The sequence below is a fragment of the Sinohyriopsis cumingii genome, chromosome 5 (genome assembly GCF_028554795.1).
Source record: "Sinohyriopsis cumingii isolate HCF-2022 chromosome 5, ASM2855479v2, whole genome shotgun sequence".
In the NCBI taxonomy this organism is placed as follows: domain Eukaryota; kingdom Metazoa; phylum Mollusca; class Bivalvia; order Unionida; family Unionidae; genus Sinohyriopsis; species Sinohyriopsis cumingii.
Window position 1 is genome coordinate 43,082,377 of NC_142965.1, and position 19,231 is coordinate 43,101,607.

A 19,231-nucleotide genomic window follows, 5' to 3' on the forward strand; every position below is an offset into this window, starting at 1 on the left:
CTTTAAAAATAAAGTTAAAGCCCATATACATTTTTGCACATGAATACTGGTTAACATACAACTCCAAATACTTCCTATATTCATGTCATGCATTCATTTCAAAATTGGCAATTACCAATACTGAGAATCTGACACAAGTATCAGGTGTATATCCCAAATGTGTGGCTTTAGCATATTTTAAGTATGCTCTTAATGTAAAGAATGCCTAAAAAAGCTTAAAAGTTCGTATGATCAGCTACATATTGAGCACCAAATCAAATTTTAATCCTCAAAATTAATTTTATTAGATGTGTAATTTGTGTAATTTATTCTAAAAGCCATTACTCTTTTAAGCTGTCCTAAAGTTACTTTCATTATCTATTGTGATGTTTTATTTCAAGCGGAGAATAATAATGAGTGTGCAAAGGATAACTCCTCCATAGTCATAATTTGTCATGAGTAGTACATTTTATTGTTTTTACAGTTCTCAAATATCATAAATTAGTAAATATTTGATATAAACTGCAACTATCAAATGTGTTTCATACACCTTTTCAAAAATTATGCTTGTATACAGTTTCTTTGCTAAATTGTTGTCCTCACTAAATCTGAGTTAATAATTTATTACCTGTCTGAAAGGACTTTTTTCTCCATTAACAACAACATCCAAGCCAATGTTCAGCATACCCTTCCGTTCAATGGGGCTAGCTGCATCCATTGTTGTTCTCTGTTCTCCTACTGCTTGTTTATTATCAGTTGTTGAGGTGGAGACTTCCTTGTTTTCCCTGTTGAGTTTTTCACCTTCTGACTTGGTTCCTTTTTCACATTTTCTCTGAAATAAAGCCATTCAAAGATTGCTTTCTAACATATAAATCACAGATCTCACAGCATAGTGTGCTAACAGATTCCAAATAGAGTAACTTATGTGGAGACAAATTCATGAGTTACTGCTGAAACTGCTGCTAACTAACGAAAATATTCCATTCTACCATTTTTTCCCCTTTTGATTATTCTATATTTTCCTACCAAAAAATCTTTGCAAAGTAAGTTCTTCAACAGATAAGAGTTCACAGACTGGTACAAGTTCCTGTGCTTATTTTAAGGAAAAGGTTTCAAGTCTAATGTTATTTGGACAGAAGTAAACACATACTGGATAAAAAATAAACATCTTTATCCCAGAAGCATCTGCAGAAGTCTCAAGGTATTTCTAAACTAGAAGCTTTCAAAAATGTGAGCAGTAAACCTTATTAGTATAACCATTCTTGTTAATTTTGTTGCATATTGCAGATTTTCAGTCTCTTTTTCAGACTTGACATGTCACTAAAGAATAAATTCTTCACTTCGGAATGCACTTAACAGAAAATTTATAAATTCCATTTTGACTAACATGTTACTATAGCAAATTGGCAAAATTCTCATTGACATCACCATAAGGAGGCTGCTATTTCTGGAGATTTCAAAATCTGCCAATTGTACCAGTAATTGTTGCGGAAAATATTAGTTCTTTGAATGCAATTTATATCACAAGTACTAATTAATCCTGATGTGGTAAAGACTGTCAAACAATATCATAAGCAATTAACCAACTGCCAATAACATGGTCATTATTCTCTGTTGCCAGGGAATTTATCATATCCTATATGCAACTCAGCTGATGCTGACTTTACTTAAATAGCATCTGCTCATTAGAAACTCATCATATAAAGATAAATTGAAACTGTCAAGCACTGACAAAAACTACTTGTTAAAAAACTGTTCTGGGATCTTATTACTGTATATCATGATACTGTATTTTACATTGTTACAAATATTTGCCAGTTATTTAATTAAGTCAGTGGCAATATGAATTGTGCGAATTCAAATGTATCGAATATTGTCCTGTTGATTTCTGTTAGTACATAGCATAGTAACTGACCTGTGAACAGCTTTTTGGTACATGGACTGTTTTGAGAGGGTATGGTTGTTGGTGCATGCAGGCAAGGTAATGGAGCCAAAACTTGCAAGCACAGGTTTGATTCTTAGTGTGGAGCCATAACTTGCAAGCACAGGTTTGATTCTTAGTGGGAAACAAACTATAATTCTTTAACCTGAATGATAATATCCTTTCTCCATATTTCTCTCAATGTCATGTAAAATCCAGGAATAACATTTTCGACTCTGATGCATATTTGTATCTTACAAAAATAACTTATATATGCCTTGATTTCTATCAGAGCAATTTTGAGTGACTCTGCATTTCAGTAAAAGTAAATTAATAGGTCATCAAAATGAGTAAATCTGCTACTCATGACAGCCTATATTTCAACAAAGTTCCATCCATTTCTGGGGATGTGCACTTAGTTATGTGGGTATGGGGGGAATACAATGTGTGCAGGCAAGGAGATTGGTGCCATAACTTGTGCATTCAGGTTTGATTCTCAACAGAGGCCAACTTATAATTCTCTAACCCGTATGAAAATATTCTTCTTCCACATAATTTCACCTCATGTTATTATGAATCCTTCATTAGGATTCAGATATAGCACTTAAGGATGTGTGTGTGTGTTTGGGATTTATAACATAGCTTTAACAATTTTGCAATCATATCGCCACGATGTTTGCAGTGTGGCAGTTTATAGTGATGTCTAGCACATGGACATCATGCCACAGACACGTAGCATGATGTCCCACCCAGTCACATTATAGTGACATCAGGTCGACCAGTTCTAACATTAACCTCTTAATAATGAGCACCTAGCAAGGTAGCTGTTAGTCTTTGGTATGATGCGACTGGGGGTTAAAACTCATGACTGCCTGCATCCAAGGTGGATGTTCTAGGCTACTGGAGTGGTCACTTCTGGCTCTTACAATAATAAACTTCTATATGCCTTAATTTCTATCAGAGGAATCCAGAGTAACTGCATTTTAGAGTAGAGTTAATTATTGGATTGCATGAAAGTCTATTCATGACTAAGTTCCCTCCTTTTTTTGGGAACGAGATGGTATGAGGGATGGTCCAAGCAGGCAAGGCAAGGGGTGCCCTTCCTCAGACACCATCTGAGTATCAGTAAGGCATGAATTATAATTCTCTAACCTGTGCGATATTGTTCTCCATCCATACATATCCTTTATTCATTCAGCTACCTAAAGGAAATTATCAGTCAGGGGATACTGAGAGTGAGTTGAAAAAAAATGGACCAATCAAGGAAGATAACTATGAAAAGATTAAACCATCATAAAATGGAATTACAACTTATAACTCATTGACCACTAATATCTTCCCGAGGGTATGTGTGCGTGTGTGTGTGTGTGTGATTTGGATTTTTAATGTAGCTTTAACAATTTTTCAGTCATACTGCTATGATGTCTGCAGTGTGACAGTTTATAGTGCTGTCTAGCACTGGGGCATCATGCTGCAGACATGTAGCATGATGTCACACCCAGCCACATTATCCTGACACCAGGCCAACCAGTCCAAACACTAACCTCTTAATGCTGAGAACCAAGCGAGGCGGCTGTTGATACCATTTTTGTAAGTCTTTGGTATGACTCGGCCAGGAAATGAACCCAAGACCTCCCGCATCTGAGGCAGACACTCTAACCACTAGGCCACCTGAACAGTCCTCAGGAAGGTATGAACATGAGAACAGTTACATCAATGTAGTGATAAAATGTAAAATGTTCTGGAAAAAATGAGATTATTAATAGTTGGAGACAACCCTAAAATTTGAAACAAATTCTTACCTGATCTAAATTTAACTACATCAAAAAAAGGTCTGGGTAACCATATGTGGTTTGAGTAGACTTAAATCATTTTTTAATCTAATACAAGGAACATGAATAAATTTAAAAATGGTAAATTATTTAAAATTAAATAGGACATCAATTGAAATTCAAACAATGGGGTAGTTGGGGTTGGGGGATAAAACTATTTACAACGATGTAATACTTACCTGTTGCTATGCAAATTGGTACTTTTCTGTAAGGAAAATCCCCCTCCCTCCCAAACTATATGAGAATTTGTCCTCCCATTAGGGTGAACCAGAAAATTCCAGAACACTTGATTGCCCCTGGTACCCCCCCAACTGTCCATATGCAATGCCCCTCATTCTTTTCCAAGGGAGGAGTCTTAGTGGAACATCAGTATGGAGCAGGAGGTGGGAATCTGGTAAGAGCAACAGTTAAATATTACATTGTTAAAACTGCTTTTACCCACACCTAAGCTGTCTTTTAATATCAGTAATACCATACCTGCTGCTATTGCATAGCAGAATTGGAGAATAAAAACAAACACAAGGAATATTCACCCTAAATGCAGAGCAGGAGACAACTGCGGGATGAAATCTGCATGGACCACTCTCTGAGTGATGATGATTGAGCCACAAGGAGAAAATGGCTTCACTTTGGTGAGCTAACAAGCGAAGATGAGAGAAGCAGAAAGCAATGTGTGAGCACCAAAATGTGGTTTTCATCACATCCTCCAAAGATGAATGAGTTAGGCTTGACCATGAGGTAGCGATCGCTTGAATTTTAATAAAAGACAGGTTTCTTATTGGTAGATACTAGTAAGCTCTCTTATTAGGTAATGGAATCCACCTAAAAATGGTGGAGGCTGAAATATCACCTGAATCTTTATTGTGGAGTAAAAGATACTCCAACCCTTTGGTCTTTGCAGCTGAAAATAAAAGATCAGGTCTGTTAAGTGAGAAGCTTACTCAATGGTTGGGCCTTTTGAAAATTTTGAATGCTGGAAAGGGCTGCTTGATAGCCATTAATAGAAGAAAATGAGCACTGTTTCTCTTTGAAAATGAACAGAAGAAAATCGGCCACTGTCCTAATAATCAGCAATCAAGAAGTATTTATGACCATTCTGAATTTGAAGATAAACAGGGAAAGTAACAACATTTATTTCAAGTCTGAATGCTCAGAAAATTTACCTGATGTCATTTATTTAAATTTAGGTGGTTAAATTAACAATGTTTTAAATGTGGCTTGGGAACAGGTGGGGCTGTCAATAAATACTAATGCAGACAAAGAAAAGAGAAAAAATTTGATCACTGTATTAACATCAACAGATAACTGAATCCTATCTGAATATGTTCTACAAATATTCAAACAGGATAATTTGGTATTCATTTCAACTCTAATATTAGCCCATGTATCAAGTTTGGTCAAACTCAAATCAGAAATATGACTTTCAGATTGGTAATAATAATAATGCTTTATTTATAGAGGGTGACTCTTTAGTCAAGGACTAGCCATTCATTTAATTAATATCCATGAATCTTGCTCATTACTGAATTCCCCAAGTTCTTAATGATATAAGCATTATTTCAAATCTGATAAAATATTAATCAGAAATGTGCTACTAGAGTGGTAACAAGCTCAGCCAATCAGATGCAAGAGTATCTCATTAGTGTGTGTGTGTGTGGTTTGGATTTTTAACGTAGCTTTAACAATTTTTCAGTCATATCGCTACAATGTCTGCAGTATGACAGTTTATGGTGATGTCCAGCACTGGGGCATCATGCTGCAGACATGTAGCATGATGTCCCACCCAGTCACATTATCCTGACACCAGGCCGACCAGTCCTAACACTAACCTCTTAATGCTGAGCGGTTCCTCTAGCTAACTGGTAACTGCATTATCAATAGTAACCCTTCTACCATCTATGCTTCTTTACAATGACAATATTAAAGAAAATTAGTATGTATGGATCTCATTCATTAACAAATTCAAATTCGTCGAAGATCTTAATGATATAGCTTAATGATATAAATATATGATCCAAGTCTAATCAAACTTTGATCGTAAATACGGCCTCCAGAATGGTAACAAGGTTAGCAAATCAAATACAAGATCACCTCATTAATATAAATGAATATTAAACTCATTATTCAACTCTTAATTAGATTCTATAAATCCATATTCCAAGTTTAAATGAAACTGGATCAGAAAAATGAATTTCAATGTGATAAGAAGCAATCATTAACAGACGGACAAACAAAAGACGATGTATTATGCTTGACAGGTGCAATACCGTAAGTTTACTTGGTCTTACAGCCAACTCAGGTAAAAAAGAAAACCAGAAGTACCATCAATAAATGCAATCCCTCATCTCAATGTATTACACTTACCAAATTTACCTGTCCAAGGAATATACATAACAAAGAAAATCTGTGATGGTATTCAGAATGGCTAGACTCTCACTTGGCAAACAAAATATAGATATATTTAGTAAACCACATATTATGTACCCATATCAAACAGTGAATGAACAGGCTCAAAACCCCACTTCACACCTGTGTCAAACAGACTTTACAGTTATACTGAAAAGGATTCTCACTTTTACTGTCAAAAGATATGTAACTGGAATCTTAGAACGGCCTTTTCACAACCAATGATTGAGTGATAAAAGTTTCTTGCACTGACTACATTTGCTGTTCAAGCCACTTTGCCTTTTATGAGCCTTAGCTGATCATAATTTACTGATGTCAACAATCCCAAGGTTCATGCAATACTTGGCTTGTTATTTATGATTAGCAGCATAATTAAACAAGAGTACTGTAATATGCCCACCATGTGGTGAATGGTATTATTAAACATTTTTAAAAAATGTAAATCACTTCTTTTTCTTTTGGTCAGGTACTTGACTACTTTGAACCTGAAATCAACAGTTGTCTTCCTTGTCTTAAATGTAAGTCACCAAAAAAAACTGGACAGGTATAAAACGTGAACTCTAGCTATTTTTCAAAAACTCTGGTTTTCTTTCAGTTTCTATGAACCTGAACTCTGATCTATTGATCCCAAAAATCAATAGGTGCCTTTTTAGTCTCAAATTTAAATGATCCACAAAATGTGGTCATAGTTTATGGCACAGGCCTTTAGTTATTTTGTGGAAACTGTTTCCCTCCTTGGACTCTGTCTGACCTTGACCTCAGACCCCCAACAGCAATAGGAATCTTCTCTGTCTCAAATGCAAGGAAGCTACAAATATTAGTCAATGCATATGGTACAGAATATAAGTAGCTAGGTGAAAACTGATTCCTTCTTTCAGTCCCTGTGACTTTCACTTCTCATTTTTTTCCTTATCCCAAATGCCTGCTTATGTACAATGTTTTGCACTGGCATACAACAGAGAATGTACACATATTTAGTTATTATGTGAAAATGGAACAGAGAACTGATGGATGGATGGATGAATGGATTGATGGTCAGGCAGACATAATATTATGATACTCTCTGCCTATGGCAGGCATATTCTTTGGATACACAGAACTCAATGTCTCACTTTTTCTAAGTTAGTGCATAAATTCTGAGCTGATACTGCCCCAATGGATAAGATTGTGCTTTCCATCAAAAAGGCATGACAAAAAGCGTATTCTACAAACTGAGAACTTTATTTCACTTAGTGAAGTTTTGTAGTTTCCAATTTTACCCCTACCTGTCAAATGCTTGACACAAAACTCTGAATATAGTCTTTGACCTGTTCAAATTTGTGACTAGGACAATATACATGAAAAATGTCTAAGCAGCTAAATTTATATAAAGAACACCTACTCATAATGGAAAACATAAACCCACCCTTCCTTTCACTAACATACCTATATTAGCCTGACATAAAGGACACCAGACTATAAAAAAGTATGTGGTCCCTGTAGTGTTCTGTATAGGAAACAACATATTTCATGGCATTGCACCTCAGTGAATTCTCTATACGAAAGCATACAATTGGTTAAATGTTAGAAAGCAAACTAATTTTCCTTAAATATTCTGCCTGCTAAAATTTTTTAATTAAATATGTTCAGCAAGTCTTTACAGGACTTATTAAGTCATGAAGTTTGAAAATTGCATAGACACTATACATAAAATAGCCTCACTTCATTAGGGTCAAATATTCATTTTAAGGGCCCTATCTGTCAGTGTAAATATGAGCATCAAATTGTTTTGAAATATCTCTAACCACATTTCTGATGCAACTGTCTCAAGTGAATATCATACAGGTCATGCAGACATTAAATAATGACCATTTCAGTACTGGGTGTTATTGTTTAGAATTTGAATTGACACGTACCAAAAAATGGTAATTATTTACTTTATGTTGATCCTCATAACATCTGCATTATGAATGAGGTCATTATATACATGCCTCAATAAATACATAAAGCTAGTTCAATGTAAAAGTGTGTGATATGTTTGGATAAGGTCAACCTAAAGGTGTGATCCACTACAAATCACATTAAATGTTGCATGCTGTGATGTCACAATGAAAGCTGTGCATGCTAATACAAATCATTAACCAGTTATTTGCTATGACAGACCCGATATCCTCTTTTCCTGACCCAGGTTTGAAGCTGCCCCCATATTAAAAGTTCATAAGGATCAATAATATTTGTCTGCAAGTTTTTTTAATGACAGTTAATGAGCAAATCATTCAACAATCAGGATTTATTACATTTTGGCAAAATTATGCTAGTATTAAATTTCAGAATAACAATTATTATTTAATTTGAGAAGAATAAATGTATCTACATGAGACTCTTGACATACACTTTAACACACTTCAATTGTGTGGACCTCTTAATGTCTTAAGCACTTAAGCTAAACCATGAACGTGTTCTGTCCAGCCCTCAGGACAAATTAAAACAACACAGAAATCTGGTCCGTGAACTGTAATTATATGAAATAGTGTTTGCAGCCCTTGAGTGGTCTTAGAAAATGCAATCTGGCCCTTGGCCGAAAAAGGTTGTGCACCCCTGATCTAAGGTCTAACTATTAGTGTTTTAAAAACATCTTTAGCCCCGTTTCTGCTGCAATTTTTCAAATACATAATAACTACTATATTTTATGCATTCTTCTGTGTTTTGTTAAATAAAATCAAATTTGGTATAAACTAAAAGCTAAATAAAATTTCTGCAGAATGTACAACATTTGAAAAAGTTAATTTCAAACTTAAGGACAATGTCAAGGCCTAAACACAAGCAATAGTATCTCTGCAAATAACCCAACTCTCATTTGTAACTGTCAAATACATATCAAATTTGTTTTTCTATTTACTGCAGTCTTCATCATTAATGCAATAAAATCACATTTGATATAATTTTCTGTCCACTGTAAAACATCTGAAAAATCTCATTTTAAATATAAGGATTTTACCCATTTCCTAAATATAAAGACTAAAATAACCTTAACTTGATTATCGTAAACTCTCTCAAAAATAATGAAATTCCTCTGATTCATGCTTTTTTAAAATCTTTCATTCATGTAGTTCATTATCATTTTTTTACCTTGTTTTTCTTTTTTTTCTTTGTTATAATTTCTTTTTGCAAATTACTGAATTATTTCAAGAAGCTTGCTACTAATTTTGAGACATTGCTGAACAGAAAATTCATGCCTAAACATTTCACAAGCACAATCCAAAATAACTTTTTCAATCCCAATTTTATTTTTATTAATGCTTCAGGGGCTTCAGTTTACTTTATTCGTAGATTTAAATTACTTTTAGATAATCTAAGCATTCTTTTGTTGTCAACTATATAATTTCAGTAGACAGGCATTACAATTATCTAACTCATCAAAATTTTTCCCCACACACTAATACATTTATGTTGATGAAATAAGCTATCTGCCAATATAATACATCTCAGGTTGAGAAATTTTAATGATTTGGAAATCCTACCAATTTCAATGTATAATTACATCAAAAGCATGTGCTGCCTCTGTGTCTTCTCACTTTTTATACATTGCAAAGAACCTTGGTGAAAAAAAAAGCATACCAGAGGTGACACTTAAAAACCTGGTATTCACCAAATGCCTGTTAAGTTGACTCAAGAACCACTCCTCAAGTGTACACAGGTATACACCTGGATACTCTTTGTCATACCCTCATTTGTATATGAAAAGACGGCAATAGCCTGGTTGTCAATCTCTGTGCTATATGCACCTCTGCCAAAATCTGGCTAAGCCTTTAACCGTTCATCTAGAACTATGGCCAAAATTGACCATAAATCTGATAGACAAAAATTGTATCCACAATTTTTTTCCTAATATCTGATAGTCTAAAAGTTCAGCTGAACTAATCTGAAGTCTGGCAATTTTTATGCCCAATGCAATATTTAATTATGCATATCAGCAACATGCAGGAGCCACAATTCTGAACAGAAAAGGTTGCTTGAATATCAGAGAGTTACCTTTTCTTAATATTCATTACACAATATAGACATGCCTACCTCAATACAAGATTCAATGTAAGATATTGACAGACTCAATATCAATTGACCCTGCCTCAAAATTTATTTAATTCTTTGCACTTTTATGCAAAGAAAAGTGACAATTGGTCATATAAATATTGAAATCAGACCTTAATCCCAAGTTTACATGTGTTTGTTGTAGTACAGCTATCTATACAATTCTGAAGTAGCCAAATGTCCCAGACCCATACACATGACAGAAAAGACATGTCATGTAAGGATCAGGATATTTCCAAAATTCAGTCAGGAGATTTTACCTCAAAAGAGGAAGGGTTCTCATCAACAAAATTTTTAACATGCAAATGGATAAAAACTACAATGAATTTTAACATTTTTTAAAATTAAAGTAAGTATGTCATCTCAGCAAATCAGTCTTGTCATAATCACATGCTCCCATTCATACTTCTCTTATATATACCAATATATATACCAACAGCACTTTCTGCATTTCTCAGGAGATCACTGCCTGGATTATATTGGTAGCAAGATGTATTGTTATTGGATCCAGCATTTCTCTGGATTCAGCCTGAACTTTCCTCAGAATGGGGAATGTCCTTTCAGTGCCCACACTGAAATTTGGCAATGTTAGTCCAAGAAGTTTAAATTGTTTCCTTCCTGTGAGCAGATTCAGATGGCTGATTGCCAGCCAGAGGTGCTAAAGATTGGTATTGTCTGGATCTAATGTTTTAATGGCAGAAAGATTCTCCACATGAAGCATAAACTTGTACATTTTAGCATCACACCCTTTGTAACTTTAAGCCTAATTTGCAGACACTTTTGTTGTCATCACTATCACCACACTTTAATAATGACTATCAAATCCAGAAAATGAATAGTATTGCAAGCATTACAGATGAAGACAAAGACCTCATTCATCCAGGCATTTCGGATTACAATGGCAATTAGCGCCATGTATTTGAGACTGGTTTACATTCATGTTTAAAAGGATTCAATCAAGGCTGGTAGTGCACATATCACTTTTTATGATGTGGTTGTTCACAGCAAGTGTCAAACGCTTATTTTGCCTAAAAATCATGGTCACTGGTCAGATTCTACTATTGGTTACTCACAACAGAGCATTTATATAATAATAATAATAATAATAATAATAATAATAATAATAATAAATATTATTTTTATTACTATTATTATTATTACTATTATTATTATATAAGTATGATTATGATTTCTTATGAACAAAAAAAAATATCACTATGTGAATAATTTTTGTTCATTTACATAAGAACTTCTGAGTCAGGAAACATTATATTGACTAGATATGAAAACTGATTGCTACCAGAAATGGAAGATCATGATTGGCTACAAAGCTAACAAACACGTATCTTCGCATGCATAACATCATTCACATTTGATGCAGATTCTGTAAACATGACATTTTGTTGTTGTAGTTAATTTGCTTTAATAAGATTGGGTTTCTGCATGACATTTTATATCAATCTTGCCACTGTATTTTGGTTGTTTAGATTTTAGGGCTTTGGCATGTAGAGATAATCTTGGTCAAATTACTTTTGATCATACGCAGACTCTAATCCATCTCAAAAACTTTAAGCACCGAAGCAGAAGATACTTGCTGAGAGAAACAATGTTTATTACTTTATGCTGACTGTACTCTTTAGTACCTCAAATATAATCGGTAACCATCTTTATTCCCTCAGGAATTATTTTTGCATAAACATAGTATGATTCACCTTGACAAATTTCAAACAGTGAAACCAAATGACCATGATGGCAGAATCAATGGGTGAAATTAGAAACTACATTGTTGTGCCCTGCTTAAGCTAGTTCAAAGCCCGATGATCAATGGCAGTATTACTGTAAATATGCTATACTGGAACCAAAACGTGACACACAAAAAACCATTTTACAATAATTCTGTGTATGCAGGAGATTTTAGTGAGTGATAGGATAGATGGGAGACACTCCCAATCTCTGAGTAAAAATTATGATCATGCTCATCCAGTTCCAAATCAGTTCATGACAGTAACTATATCATGCAATTCTTGACTAAGGCATGAATGGCAGCAACACATTCAAATATGTAAACTATCCATCCATCATTGTTTACTAGATGGCAGATGGCAAGTTAAAGCTGTACAAAGCGCAATGGGTTTATTCTCAACCTACACAGCCCAGAACTTTAACACATTAACCCCTGGAGGTTTTTGTCGTTTTCGTCTGAAATTCGAGTAGGAAACACATTTTGAAAGCTATTTCTGAATAGATCCGATAACACCAAATCCCAGGTGATCTTTCAATAACATACTGCCTGCATGAGCAGATGGGTAAAAGTTGGAGTTCTTTTTTTTTGCTTAACAAACCCATTATTTTTGTATCAAGACCACTCTTTATTCCAAATGCCCATCTTATCATACTTTTTGCAAAGGTTCATCTGTCTGTTTGCAGTCATACCGGTTTGCCTTAGATCTGAGACCAAAAAGTCTTAAAATCCAGACACAACATTGGATTCCAACCACAGGCAAATTCTGGGTAGAAAAAAAATCGGGTAGTGCAACTAGAAATTCCAGATTATTTGGTATCATTGTAGAGATACATCAGTCTACCTTTCTATAATACCACCCACTTTAGTTTATCATACATGACATTGACGCTACAGAGCTTGGCAGTAGGCTACTACCTACTGCCACTTAAACTCGTCACCAGGGGTTAATGTGTTAATCAAACTCTGGCTAAGCACTAATAACCCAAAACAATAGCCAAAACATGGCTAAGCCTCAATAGTTCAGCTCATGACAGATGCTTCTCTAACTCCTCTCATTGTTGTGCAGCTATGTTATGGTTTCCTTAATAGTGTCACAAAGAGTATAGTATTAATTTAAATTTTCACCCATTATAATGTACCTCATTATAGCACAATTCTGGATATAATACTACTATGACACCATAATCAAATCATACCAAAGAATAACAATGAGGATTAATAGAAAATAAGGATAAATTTGGTCTAATATCTTCGTCTACTTTTCAAAACATCATTATTTATCAAATGTTAACAGTGCCCAGTGTATTACAATTCCACATATTACACTATTCTTGATATATCACAGTTTTGTAGATATCACGGTTCTCTGTATTGTTATGACTCTATGGCCATGAACTACATAAGAGAAAGAAGAAAAAACAAGTTTTGTACAAAATAATTTCAATATCAAAGTTATAAATGAAAATGTGAGACGAACTTACAGTATAATGAAGTGATTCCAAAATAATCCTGAAATAGTCATATTAAAGTCCGAAAGAATGAAAAGTTCCACATAAATTTGAGAACTGGAAATGTACTGGTTCGCCAAGAATTGCGACATCAAAATGACATTGCCCAAAACTCCTTTGAATAATTCTTAATAGTTCCATGGTATAGCGATAATATTATAGTCCAAAAAATGAGTGGTTTCTATTTCCACTGAACATTCCAAACAAATGTTTTTCCTCTCAAATAATATCAAAGTACAACACAAAACACATCTGCAGACCTGATGTTACAACAGAAGCACATGAAATAAGAATGACTACAAAGTAGGAATCAATCTGATTGCTCAGTTCTCTCCTTATAAACATATGCAAGAGTCTATTACAACTCTATGTCTTAATTCACCCTACCTGACATAGGTGCTCAGTATTACCACTATACCATGGTATTTTTTCCAGTGGTACATATACCACAGTACTTTATCACTTTACCAGTACAACAGTAACTTCCGTCAGTAATGAATGTACATAAATTCTCAAAGAATCTTGTTACAACTTAAATGATATTAACATGTTTTCTTTATAGATGAAGCTCTGGGGGTGTGGACTGACTTATTCATGGATATAGTCTCTGAGCATGCACCACTGAAAGTACATCGAGTAAGGACTGAAATTCAACCTAACTGGCTTACTACTGAAATCCTAGATGTTATGAAAACATGAGACCAATTCAAGACTACGGGAAACCATGCAGATTATAAAGTATGGAGAAATAAAATAACATGTATGATTAAAAAAGCTAAAAAAAAACTTATTATCAATCATTGCTTGAAAACAAAAAGAGCAACACAAACTCCATTTGGAAAGTCTTCAATGAACTCACTGAAGGAACACACAAAGATCAGACAAATAAAATTCACTCACTTCTGGTAAATGACACCATAGTCACTGATGACACTGACATTGCAAATGTTTTCAATGATTTTTTCACCAACATTACCACAAAGTTAAAAGAACCAGTGATAGAAAACAACTTTAATGAACTGAAAAAGTTCTGCAGCAGCAAAATCTCTAAGGAGGTATGTTTCTCTATCCCACCAGTATCAAAAGACTTTGTTGAAAAAAGGTCTCAGTGAACTTGATACCAAGAAAGCTACAGGACTTGATCAGATTGTCCATGACTCATTAAATCTTCTGGCTCTGCTATTGTAGATAGCATAACATTCATAATTAATTTAAGTATTGCAATATCATCTGTCCCCTAAATATGGAAAACTGCAAAAGTAACTCCTATTCACAAATCTGGTTCTGTGGATGACGCTCATAACTACCGACCAATCTCAATACTACCAAACTTGTCAAAATTGATCGAAAAACATGTCCATGACTCATTCATGTCATATTTAACCAAACACTTGCTGTTACACCCTAATCAATCAGGCTTTAGACAGAAACATTCCTGTGAGACTGCCTTGATCTCCCTAACTGATAAATGACTTCAAGCACTTGACCAAGGTAGAATAATAGGACAAGTATTTGTAGAATTCAGGAAAGCTTTTGACATCGTGGATCATGAAATCCTTTTGAAACTGAAACTGAAAATCTACCAGCATGATGAAAGAACACTTAGATGGTTTACTTCTTAAGTGAGAGAACACAACATGTTTACATAAATAATGTTCTGTCTGAACCCAGAACAATTAGATATGGAGTACCACAAGGCTCAATTCTAGGTCCATTGCTATTTGTTTTATTTATTAATGACCTACCACTTTTACTAAGAGACTCAATATCATCAGCAGATCTCTATGCAGATGACACAACATTGTCACACATCTAAAACACAAAGCATGAACTCGAAATTTCTTTACAGAATGCCCTAAACAAACGGGAAAACTGGTGCACATGCAATGGCATGGTGGTAAATACTGGTAAAACTAAAATATTACTTATCTCAACACGGCAAAGAAGGACAAATCTTGATAGTGATTAACTATATCTGACATGGAAGGATAAAAATTTGCAAATTGTCTGTCATGATAGACTACTTGGTGTTCTGGTAGATAATAACCTATCATGGACTGAACATATCAAACATATCAGTAAAAAAGTCAATTCAAGTTTATGGCTTCTCAGCAGGATAAGACATTTTCTTCCTGAAAGGCACAGAAAACTATTTTATAACAGTTACATACAACCCTATTTAGATTACTGTAATACAGTATGGGGTAATTAAAATGATAAAAACATAGCAAAGCTGGCACATCTTCAAATAGAAGCATTTGGGCTAACATCAATCCAGAAAGAAAGCAAGGAAAATTTAGCTGGTAGGTTAAAAATATTACCTATTAAAGACTGAATCTGTTTGAGAAAAGCCAAATTAATGTACAGGATATCTCAGAATAGTGCTCCTGAATATTTACAATCACTATTCCAGTATAGGCTACCTGGTAACACTCCCCACCTGCGATCCGTGTCTACCAAACAGGATAAAATTCCCAAACCAAATAAGGAGTTATTTAAAAAAAGTTTCCAATACTCTGGAACTCTGCTCTGGAATAGTATTCCAGTTGAGATTAGAAATGCCCACTCTATTTCCTTCTTCCAAACCCAATATATCCAGTGGCTTCAGAGATGCAGCTTAAATAAATAAATTCCTTTGTATGAGGGCCTCAAGGTAGATTAGGTCTTAGCTAATTGTGTTACCCTCTTTAAATAAGGTCGTTATTAGTATTATTATCATTATTATTATTTATGCATGATAAAATAGTTCAACAAACTTTCTTTTACAAAATGGTTGTAACTAAAAAATTAATGGTGAATAAAACAAATATATATTTCTTAAAAATGCATTTAATCTTACATGGCTGATCTGGTGTGTGACACAGATGTTCAATTGTGATTCCTTATTGCACACCTAAAATTTCTGTATCACACACCCAACCTGGAACTACTATTACAATTTGAAACATTAAATAACAGTCCACTTATAAAATCTCTGGAAGGATTTATTGCTATACATTTCTGATTATTCAAAATGCCAAAATACATTTGGATCTTGAAGAAATGTAGTCATATTTGGTGAATATGACTGCTTTTGCCACTGGGCATCATAGGAGAGTTTTGTAATAGTGGCAAGCAGTTTATGTGCATTTAATGGTATCAAAGCAGAGAAATTAAAATTAGTTGTAGTGGACAACAATATCTTGGAAAGAATGTTTGACAAGTTCTCAGATGAAGCTTGTGTGCAATTTAGTGACCTTGGGGTCATGTTTGAACATGAGAGAGAGAGAGACAGAGAGGGAGAGAGAATGTATTAATATTTTTAAAAATCCAAAGTAAGAAAGACTCAAGGAGTCATGCCAATATTCAATGCATGTTTAGAAATGACCATGTTTGGAAAAAAAAACGTTACCCCGTGTTTAATTCCCAAGAGACATTCCACAATGTAAATCAACTAAAATACCAAACTTAGGAACAATACATTTCAGCTTCTGAGTTTCAAAAATATTGTCTACAGAATTATATTTTTTATGGGGAAAGTTTAAGTAGATGGACTTACAATCTTTCTATTAAAGTTACTGGGGAATCAAATTTGTTTAGCAAATCTGAGGATAAAATGGACAAACATTTGCAACATAAAGGTAGACATATCACAGACAGCAGCAGCTGTTTTGCCTGTGATGCAAATTAAGAAGACATATCTCTTGTTAAAAAATATTGTAGCTGAGACTTTTCAATACTGGTACACATGTTGGAAATTGCATGTTTGTTTACATTTTAAATTCTTGCTATCATTTAAGTAGAAAATAAAGAGGTGATAACAGAACAATTTTGCTAAGAATTTGTTTGTGTTAAAAATATTCAAATGATCCTTTAAAACCTAGTCCACATTTTAGAAAGGGCATAAATCTTTGTTTTGTTAAAAGTATATATGCTTAAAATATCAATGCATCAACAATTTCTTGTAATGAAAACATAAAAATAGAGATTGAAAGTACTGTAAGACAATGAGCTTTCTGTATAAAATTGAATGTATTTAAGTACTTTTATTCTGTGAAATTTGCCCTGAAACTTGCTTGCAAGAAGTGTTTGTGTATTCAGTAAGTATGGTGTATGAAGAAAGGGTCACTTACTGATTCAAAATCTATGTTCTATTAAAGAAGTAAGGCAATATCCACTTGCCTATGACTGCAGTTTAAATCAATTCATACATCCCATACAACATTATTGCATCATTCAAAGCTGCTTATGAATATACCACATATCTCAGTAATGTAGACAGACTGATGAAACAACTGCACAATATATATCTAGGCCTAGCCTGTTTTATTTAGGCCCCAAGCAGATTTTTCAGAGGTTGTACAAAATATTTCACTGAATGCTAAATGCCTAATTCATATTATTAAAATGATACATTACAAAAATTTTAAAGAATGTGAGGTTGAAAAGGGGATATGCAATAAATACAAAACCAAATAAGTGTTTGTTTCCATGTTGGGGAAAAAGCTTATTTGATATGGCATAGGAACATATGTCTTGGCCTAAGCTGCATCAGACTTGTTCTTTCCACCCACTTGGAGCAAAATATATAGTTAGTTTTGTCCATATATTTAGGATCTTTTAACCACATTTTTGACAAGTGTCACATATGCCAATGTGGTGGTGAAACAGAATTTTGAGAAACATATTCAAACCAAAGCCAAATTTATGAAATTTTCAGATTAAAAGAAAACAAAAAACCACATGTCATGATTTAATATATTTACTAGTGTATGCGAATGTGTTAAATATATATTCCTTAGTCAGGCTGCAAATCATTCTATGATTTTCAGGAGTGCACTTGTTTCCTGCCTGAACTTGATGCAATTTTCTAAGTCCAATAAATATTTTTTTGTTTGTTGAGTAAGTCTGTTTTGTGTTTCATGCTTTCTCCCTATTATACCAAATGTTTAGCTAGTAAATTGTTAACAGTACCAACAATTTAGGTATTTAATCAATAGGCTCTCAAGTGACAGCACAATGTCTCTAATAGTATCAACTATATTGTAAACTTACCGTATATACTCGTGTATAAGCCGAATAATTTAGGAAAAAATAAAGACATGGAAGTGGGGGGGGGGGTCAGCAAATCTGGAGGCCAGTGTCTAAATTTGACAGTTTTTAGGTCTTTTTGTTGACTACAATAATGGCAGTAAATCTTGGGACACAAAAAAACTAACTTTTTCCATGTCCTAAGACATAGGCATGTAAAAAGAAATAACTTTTGTTGACCCGATAATTATTAAACTGTTACAAAGTACTATGATTGATTTTCTTATTATTTTGCATGTGCATATTTTCTGATTTCTCCAACACGAAATTAAATAAAGGTAAATACAGACTTCATATTTCGAGGGCCGGTTGAGTTTACCCAGGAGACCAGGCTGAACTATAATGTACAGTACTTACACAGTGCAAAGCATGCATAGCATCATTTAAATCCTTATTTATTCCCAAACATATTAGATGCAGATTTTGCTTTATTGTTTCAACCAAATTGCATTCTTCCAGCTAGTCCTTAATAGCTGCTTCATTTACGTTGAATCACGTGCTCACGAGTTACTCATTTTCAATGATATAAGCGATCCTACAAATTAAGGTAATATTTGTAAAAAGGTATGCATGTTTAATTGTACAAGGCACATAACCAGCATAATTTACATGTTCACAAAGAGTATTTGTTAAAAAAATGTAAGTTTGCCTAAATAAATGCATATAAGGCACATAACCAGCATAATTTACATGTTCACAAAGA

At 34.0% G+C, this 19,231-nt stretch overlaps 1 protein-coding gene across 4 annotated transcripts in view; it reads right to left on the minus strand.

The window, feature by feature from the left end:
• Window positions 1–19,231, minus strand: part of LOC149799036 (inositol 1,4,5-triphosphate receptor associated 1-like) — a 257,140-nt gene that overhangs the window by 227,755 nt on the left and 10,154 nt on the right. For all 4 annotated transcript variants that reach the window (XM_089957997.1, XM_089957996.1, XM_089957994.1 and 1 more), the window contains exon 2: window positions 608–811. In XM_089957997.1, the coding sequence (XP_089814123.1) occupies window positions 608–811 (204 nt within the window). The remainder of the gene's footprint in view (window positions 1–607; window positions 812–19,231) is intronic.